The following is an 8,239-nucleotide window of genomic DNA, read 5'->3' on the forward strand; positions in this document are numbered from 1 at the left end:
TGAGGGGAGGACACGCCCACCCTGAGGGGAGGACACGCCCACACTGAGGCAGGACACGCCCACAGTGAGGGGAGGACACGCCCACCCTGAGGGGAGGCCACGCCCACCCTGAGGGGAGGACACGCCCACAGTGAGGGGAGGACACGCCCACACTGAGGGGAGGACACGCCCACTCTGAGGGGAGGACACGCCCACCCTGAGGGAGGACACGCCCACAGTGAGGGAGGACACGCCCACACTGACGGAGGACACGCCCACATTGAGGGGAGGACACGCCCACACTGAGGGGAGGACACGCCCACAGTGAGGGGAGGACACGCCCACAATGAGGGGAAACCACGCCCACCTCGAATGAGGACACGCCCACCTTGAGAAGAGGACACGCCCACAATGAGGGAGGACACGCCCACAGTGAGGGGAGGACACGCCCACAGTGAGGGGAGGACACGCCCACAGTGAGGGGAGGACACGCCCACACTGAGGGGAGGACACGCCCACAGTGAGGGGAGGACACGCCCACACTGAGGGGAGGACACGCCCACAGTGAGGGGAGGACACGCCCACAGTGAGGGGAGGACACGCCCACTCTGAGGGGAGGACACGCCCACAGTGAGGGAGGACACGCCCACAGTGAGAGGACACGCCCACAGTGAGGGGAGGCCACGCCCACCCTGAGGGGAGGACACGCCCACACTGAGGAGAGGACACGCCCACTATGAGGGAGGACACGCCCACCCTGAGGGGAGGACACGCCCACCCTGAGGGGAGGACACGCCCACCATGAGGTTAGGCCACTCCCATTCCGAGCGAGGCCCCTCCCACCCTGAGGCGAAGCCACACCCACTGCGCGAGACCACGCCCACCCTAAGGCGAGGCCACTCCCATCCTGAGGCGAAGCCCCGCCCACAATGGGGAGACACGCCCACCCTGAAACGAGGCCGATCTCATCCTGAGGCGAGGCCACGCCCACTGTGCTAGACCACGCCCATCGAGGTTAGACCACTCCCGCTTCGGGGAAGGCACGCCCGCTGGAGAGGGGAAACCACGCCCACCTCGGGGGAGGCCACGCCCACCTCGGGGGAGGCCACGCCCACCACCGAGGAGGTCGCTCCCATTGATGCAAGGCCACGCCCACTCAGGGGAAGACTTGCTATGGAAGCCACGCCCCCCACAGAGAAGGCCACGCCCACCCTGCGGCGAAGCCACGCCCACCCTGAGGCGAGGTTACCCCCATCCCGAGCGAGGCCACGCCCACCCTGAGGCGAGGCCACACCCGCTGCGCTAGACCACGCCCATTGGTGCTAGACCACGCCCTCTCAGTGGAAGACTTGCTATGGAAGCCACGCCCGTCACCGAGGAGGCCACGCCCACCGCGAAGGAGGCCACGCCTACCACCGAGGAGGCCGCTCACATTGATGCTAGACCACGCCCAGTGTAGATGGAAGCCACGCCCACCGTGGAAGAAGCCACGCCCCCCACCTCGCAGGACGCGCCCACCGTGCGTGGGTCGGGGGGGGGAGCAGCAGATCCCACAGCAGCACCTTTATTGGGGCACCCCAAAGGGGGACCGGGACCCCCCCATGAGCGGGGGGGGGGCAGAGAGGACCCCCCCGCGGTCACGTGCTCCGTGCCAGCCCCACGCGGTTCCGGTCCCGGTCGAACACGGCATAGAAGCGTCGGAGGAAAACATCCCCCAGGATCCATATGGGGCCGTTGGGGGGGGGCACGTCCAGGGACATGAAACCGAGAACACAGGTGGGGGAGGGGCCCTGGGACACCTGCCATGGGATACGGGATATATGGGGTATAGGGGATATGGGGTATGGGTGTGGGGTGTGGGGGGGGTATGGGGTATGGGGTATATGGGGTATATGGCATATGGGATGTATGGGGTATGGGGTATATGGGTTATATGGGATATGGGGTGTGGGATATGGGATACGGGATATGGGGTGTATGGGATGTGGGGTGAGGGGTATGGGGTATGGGATGTATGGGGTACGGGATATGGGGTATGGGGTGTGTGGGGTATATGGGATAGGGGGTGTGGGGTGTGAGATATATGGGATATGGGGTATGGAATATATGGGATATGGGTTATGGGATATGGGGTGTAGGGTATGGGGTATAGGATATGGGGTATGGGATATATGGGGTATGGGATATGGGGTATGGGGTATGGGATATGGGTATGGGATATGGGGTATGGCGTGTGGGGTGTGGGTATGGAGTATGGGGTATGGGGTGTGGGGTATGGGTATGGGGTATGGGATACAGGATATGGGACATGGTATATGGGATGTGGGATATGGCACATAGGGTATCAGATACAGGGTATGGGATATATGGGATACGGGTTATGGGATGTGGATATAGGAGGGGTCACATGGGGGTCAGGGTCTCCCACCTTCAGGACGTATTCTTGGGGTGTGATCATGAACCCCTCCCCCTCCAGCACGAAGGTGATGTTGGGCAGAGACTGGACCTTGGTACAGTCTATCAGGTACTGGGGGGGGGATGGGACATAGAGAACATGAGACCCCCCTCAAGGGGACCCCCCCATCCCATCACCCCCATAGGCTCTATGGGGCAGCCCCACCTGCCCCCCCATGGTGGGGGTCCCCCCCAGTGCCTTCTGCATGGCAGCGATGTCCTTGCTGGGGCCGGTGATGAGGGATGTGCCTGTGTCCACGATGGCCTCGCAGCCCCCCCGGCATAGGGGGGGGTCCCTGCACCCCACGGACCCGGGTGAGCCCACGGACACCCTATGGGGGGGGACACACACATAATGGGGTGGTTATGGGGGTGGTTATGGGGGTGCTGTGGGGCAGGGTTGGGGGTGTTTGGGGGGGGGTCTCACCTGTCCATGTGCAGTTGCCAGTAGCTGCGGCGCGATACTGGGATGTAGCGGAGGGGACCCTCGAACTGGGACTCGTCAATGCCCCCCAACAGCAGCTCCCCCCCGTCGCCCTCGTCTGCCCCACTGCGGAACATAGGGGGCATTAGTGGGGCTGGGGGGGGGGGTGGTTGTTGGGGTGGGGAGGGTGGAGGTATGGGGGGGTGGGGGGTAGGGGGGTAGTCAGGGGGTAGTTGTGGTGTAGTTGGGGGTAGTGAGAATGTAACTGGGGGGGTACTTGGGGTGCATTGTAGGGTAGGCAATGGGCAGTTGGGGGGTAGTTGGGCGGTGGTTATGGTGTAGATGGAGGCTATTGGGGCTGTAGTTGGGGGGTGGTTGGGGGTAGTTACAGTGTAGTCAAGGGGTAGTTATGGTGCAGTCGGGGTAATTATGGTGTAGTCAAGGGGTAGTTACAGTAGTCAAGGGGTGGCTATGGTGTACTCAGGGAGTAGTTACAGTGTAGTCAAGGGGTAGTTATAGGGTAGTTACAGTATAGTTAAGGGGTATGGTGTAGTCAATGGGTAGTTACAATGCAGTCAGGGGGTAGTTATGGGGTAGTTACAGTGTAGTCAAAGGGTAGTTAAGCGGTTGTTAGGGTGTAGTCAGTGGGTCGTTATGGTGTAGTCAAGGGGTAGTTGTGGTGTAGTCATGGGGTAGTTACGGGGTAGTCAAGGGGTAGTTACGGTGCAGCCAGGGGGTAGTTAAGGGGTAGTCACGGTGCAGCCAGGGGGTACTTATGGGGTAGTTACAGTGCAGTCAGTGGGTAGTTAAGGGGTAGTCACGGTGTAGTCATGGGGTAGTTAAGGTGTAGTCACGGTGCAGTCATGGGGTAGTTAAGGTGTAGTCATGGTGCAGTCAGAGGGTAGTTAAGGTGTAGTCATTGTGTAGTCATGGGGTAGTTAAGTGGTAGTCACAGTGTAGTCATGGGGTAGTTAAGTGGTAGTCACAGTGTAGTCATGCGGTAGTTAAGGTGTAGTCATTGTGTAGTCATGGGGTAGTTAAGTGGTAGTCACAGTGTAGTCATGCGGTAGTTAAGGTGTAGTCATGCTGTACCCCGTTACCTGCGCAGGCGGAAGGAGAAGACGTTGCTGCTGAACAGCCCCTGCTCCATCATGGTGTCGAACACAGGCCGCGCGGGGCCGGCGGCAGCACCGGGGTACGCCAGCCCCAACACCCCATCGAACCGCGCCACCGCGAACGCCAACCCCGGCAGCGCCACAGCCTCGGCAAACACCTGACCCGGCACTGACACGTTGGCTACCTGTGGGTACAGCATCCATGGGGCTCTGAGTGGGGGGAGACCCATGGGCACCCCATGCACCCAATGCAACCCAATGGAACCCAATGGACACCAATTCACCCAATGTACTCTAATGCACCCCAATGCACCCCATACACCCCAATTCATCCCATGCACCCCAATGCATCCCAATGCACCCCAATGCACCTCAATGGAACCCAGTGAATCCCAATGCATCCTAATGGAACCCAATGCACCTCAATGGACACCAATGCACCTAATGCAACCCAATGCAACCCATGCAACCCAATGCACCCAATGGAACCCAATGCACCCCAATGGACACCAATGCACCCAATGTACTCCAATGTACGCCAATGCACCCCATGAACCCCAATGCACCCCATACACTCCAATGCACCCCCATGCACCCCAATACACACCAATGGACCCAATGCACCTCAATGCACCCCAATGCACCTCAATGCACCTCAATGCACCCCATGCACGCTAATGCACTTCAATGGACCCCATGCACCTCAATGCACCCCAATTTACCTAATGCATCCCAATGCACCCAGAGCACTCCAGTGCACCCAATGCACCCCATGCACCCCAATGCACCCAGTGCACCCCAATGCACCCAGTGCACCCCAATGCAGCCCATGCACCCAATGCACCTCAGTGGAACCCAATGCACCCCAATGGACCCCAATGCTCCCCAATGTACCCAATGCACCCCAATGCACCCAGGGCACCCCAATACACCCCATTGCCCCCCATCGCCCCCCCTCCCCTTGGCAGCCCCACCGTGAGCGTGTCCTCGCTCAGGTAGCCCCGGAGGCTGCCGCTGCCGTAGCTGATGGCGAAGGAGGTGCCGTTGGGGCGGTGGGTGCAGGACAGCGCCGGCTGGTAATGGGGGTGCAGCCCTATGGGGGACACCGGGACCGGGCATTAGGACCCAGCGGAGCCCCGGGCTGGCCACGCCCCCTCCCAGGCCACGCCCCCTTCCCGAAGCCCCGCCATGGCCACGCCCCCGTCTCGCCATGGCCACGCCCCCTCCCTGAAGCCCTGTCCTGGCCACGCCCCCTCACCTGAACCCACTCACTGGCCACGCCCCTCCACTGAAGCCCCGCCCTAGCCCCGCCCCCTCACATGCAACCCCTATCTGACCACGCCCCCTCCCCCGAAACCACGCCCCCATCCCTGGAGCCCCTCCCTGGCCACGCCCCCTCACAGATCACGCCCCCTCCCCTGAAGCCCCGCACTGACCACGCCCCCTCCCTCCGAAGCCCCCTTCTGGCCACGCCCCCTAACCCCCAAGCTCCGCCCTGACCACGCCCCCTCCCCTCCTGGCCACGCCCCCTCCCCGAAGCCCCGCCCCTCACAGCAGGCCAGGTAGAGCAGGCAGCACCGGGACGAGGGCACCCAGAGGTCAGCGGAGCCAGTGTCGAAGATGACCCGGAAGCGTTGGGGGGGGGTCCCCAAGTACACGGTGCCATAGTACTGAGCCTGGGGGGGGGGGGACACGACGTGACTACGTCATCACGTCATCCCCTACGTCATCATACCCTTTCCTCATTACCCCCCCCCCCCATCACATGCCCCTCTCCCCTCCCTCCCATTGGGGTTGGGGTCCTCCCCCCACTTCACGTGACCCCCCCCCCAAGTGGTGCCATAGAACTGAGCCTCGGGGGAAGACACGACGTGACTACGTCATCACGCCCCCCCTACGTCATCACCCCCTTTCCTCCTCATTAGCCCCCCCCCATCCCATGCCCCCCCCCCCCCCCCCCATTGGGGTTGGGAACCCCCCCCCAAGTACACGGTGCCATAGAACTGAGCCTGGGGGGGGGGGGACACGACGTCATCACGCCCCCCACTACGTCATCACCCCCTTTCCTCTTCATTAGCCCCCCCACCATCCCATGCCCCCCCCATTGGGGTTGGGGTTCCCCCCTTTCACCCTGACCCCTCCCCCCCCCATTGGGGTTGGGGTCCCCCCCCTTCACCCTAACCCCCCCTCCCCCATTGGGGTTGGGGCCCCCCCCTTCACCCTGACCCCCCTCCCATTAGGGTTGGGGTCCCCCCATCCATCCCATTCCCCCCCCCATTGGGGTTGGCGTCCATCCCCCCCTTCACTCTGACCCCTCATTGGGGTTGGAGTCCCCCCTCCATCCCATTCCCCCCCCTATTGGGTTTGGGGTCCCCCCCAATTCATCTTGACCCCCCCATTGGGGTTGGGGTCCCCCCCATCCATCCCATTCCGCCCCCCCCATTGGGGTCCCCCCCCCACTCACATCCATGTAGTTGTGCAGACGCACGGGGGCGGCGGCCGCCCCTCCCCCGCTGCGGCTTCGGGGGCCCCCCCAGCCCCCCCAGAACTTGGGGGGGACCCAGGGACCCCTCTGCAGGGGGATGCTGGGGGGGGGCAATGAATGAATGGGATGGGGGTAATGAATGGGGGGGGTAATGAATGGGATGGGGGCAATGAATGAATGGGATGGGGGTAATGAATGGGAAGGGGTAATGAATGGGGGGGGCCCTGTGGCTTAATGAGGTTAATTAATGGGGTTAATTAATGGGGTTAATTAATGAGGCTGATGGGGGGGGGACCGGGGGCCTCTTGGGGGGGCATTAATGAGAGATTAATGACGTAACGGGGGGTCCCCCCGGTCCTAATGAGCTTAATGGGGGGGCCCGAGGGGGCGTGGCCTGAGGTGAAGGAGGGGATGGGATGAATGAGTTCAAAGGGGGCGTGGCCAAGTGGGGTCCGTGACGTCACTGGGGGTTCCCCAGGCCCCGCCCCCTAGGGGAGAGGTTAAACAGGATCCCAAAGGTCAAGGTCACCCTTAGGGGGGGGAGGAGGGGGGAAGGTCACCCTAAAGGTCAAAGGTCACGCTTGGGGTCACGCCCCCGCGGGTGGGGCCGGAGCTGAGCGGGTCCGACCGGATCCTGCCCCCGCCGGCCCCGCCCGGGACAGAGAGACCAGCCCCTCCCCCCCCCCTGCCCCTCCCCCCCCCATAGGAAACACGGGACCCCCCTGCCCATCCCCCCCCCTCCCCCCCCCTGCCCCTCCCCCCCCATAGGAAACAGGGGACACCCTGCCCCTCCCCCACCGGAATCCCCCTCCCCCACCATGGGAACCCCCTTCTTGCCCATCCCCCCTCCTATAACCCCCCAGCCCCCACTCCCCCCGGCACCCCAATCCCCAGGCTCCCCCCCCCAAAGCCCCCCCCCTTTACCCCTTCCCCCCCTTCAAGACCCCTCCCCCCCATGGGAACCCCCTGCCCATCCCCCCTTTGAACCCCTCCATACCCCTCCCCATCACCCCCATTCCCCCCCCTCCCCCCCCAAACCCAATTGTGCCCCCCCCCAAACCCCTTTCCCTCCCCCCTTCAGGACCCCCCTAAACCCATCCTTCCCCCCCCTCAACCTGGGACCCCCCCATCATTTAACCCCATCCATCCCCTATTCGCCCCCAACCCCATTGACCCCCCCGTCATTTAACCTCATCCATCCACTATACCCCCCCCAACCCCATTGATCCCCTCTATATTGACCCCCCCATCATTTAACCCCATCCATCCCCTATCCCCCCCCCAAAACCCCATTGAACCCCCCCCATATTTACCCCATCATTTAACCCCATCCATCCCCTATTCCCCCCCCAACCCCTTTGATCCCCCCCATATTTACCCCATCATTTAACCCCATCCATCCCCTATCCCCCCCAACCCCATTGACCCCCCCCTAAATTGACCCCCCCGTCATTTAACCCCATCTAACCCCTATTCCCCCCCAACCCCATTGTTCCCCCCCCATACTGATCCCCCCCACACCTGGGACCCCCCCCATCATTTAACCCCATCAACACCTATTCCCCCCCCCAAAAACCCCATTGACCCCCCCCATATTGACCCCCCCATCACTTAACCCCATCCATCCCCTATCCCCCCCTCAAACCCTATTGATCCCCCCCAATATTGACCCCCCCAACTTGGGACACCCCCCCCATAGCCCCCCCTCCCCTCACCGCAGCATGGCGCATGCGCCGGTCACCAGCAGCAGGAGGAGGTGCCCGGGACCCCCCATGGCCTCGT

General features: G+C 62.8%; 1 protein-coding gene across 1 annotated transcript; it reads right to left on the reverse strand.

Moving 5' to 3' along the window:
- Positions 1 to 1,522: 1,522 nt before the first annotated feature.
- On the reverse strand, positions 1,523 to 8,228 carry LOC117437762 (cathepsin D-like). Its single transcript, XM_034072381.1, has 9 exons — positions 8,173 to 8,228; positions 6,437 to 6,557; positions 5,525 to 5,648; positions 4,947 to 5,065; positions 3,958 to 4,157; positions 2,861 to 2,983; positions 2,600 to 2,765; positions 2,408 to 2,506; positions 1,523 to 1,778 (listed from the first exon to the last, which is right to left on the reverse strand). Exons 1-9 carry the CDS (start codon positions 8,178 to 8,180, stop codon positions 1,617 to 1,619), a joined length of 1,122 nt encoding a protein of 373 aa, XP_033928272.1. The 5' UTR covers positions 8,181 to 8,228; the 3' UTR covers positions 1,523 to 1,616.
- Between the last annotated feature and the right edge of the window lie 11 nt (positions 8,229 to 8,239).

The sequence above is a fragment of the Melopsittacus undulatus genome, chromosome 27 (assembly GCF_012275295.1).
Source record: "Melopsittacus undulatus isolate bMelUnd1 chromosome 27, bMelUnd1.mat.Z, whole genome shotgun sequence".
Taxonomy (NCBI): domain Eukaryota; kingdom Metazoa; phylum Chordata; class Aves; order Psittaciformes; family Psittaculidae; genus Melopsittacus; species Melopsittacus undulatus.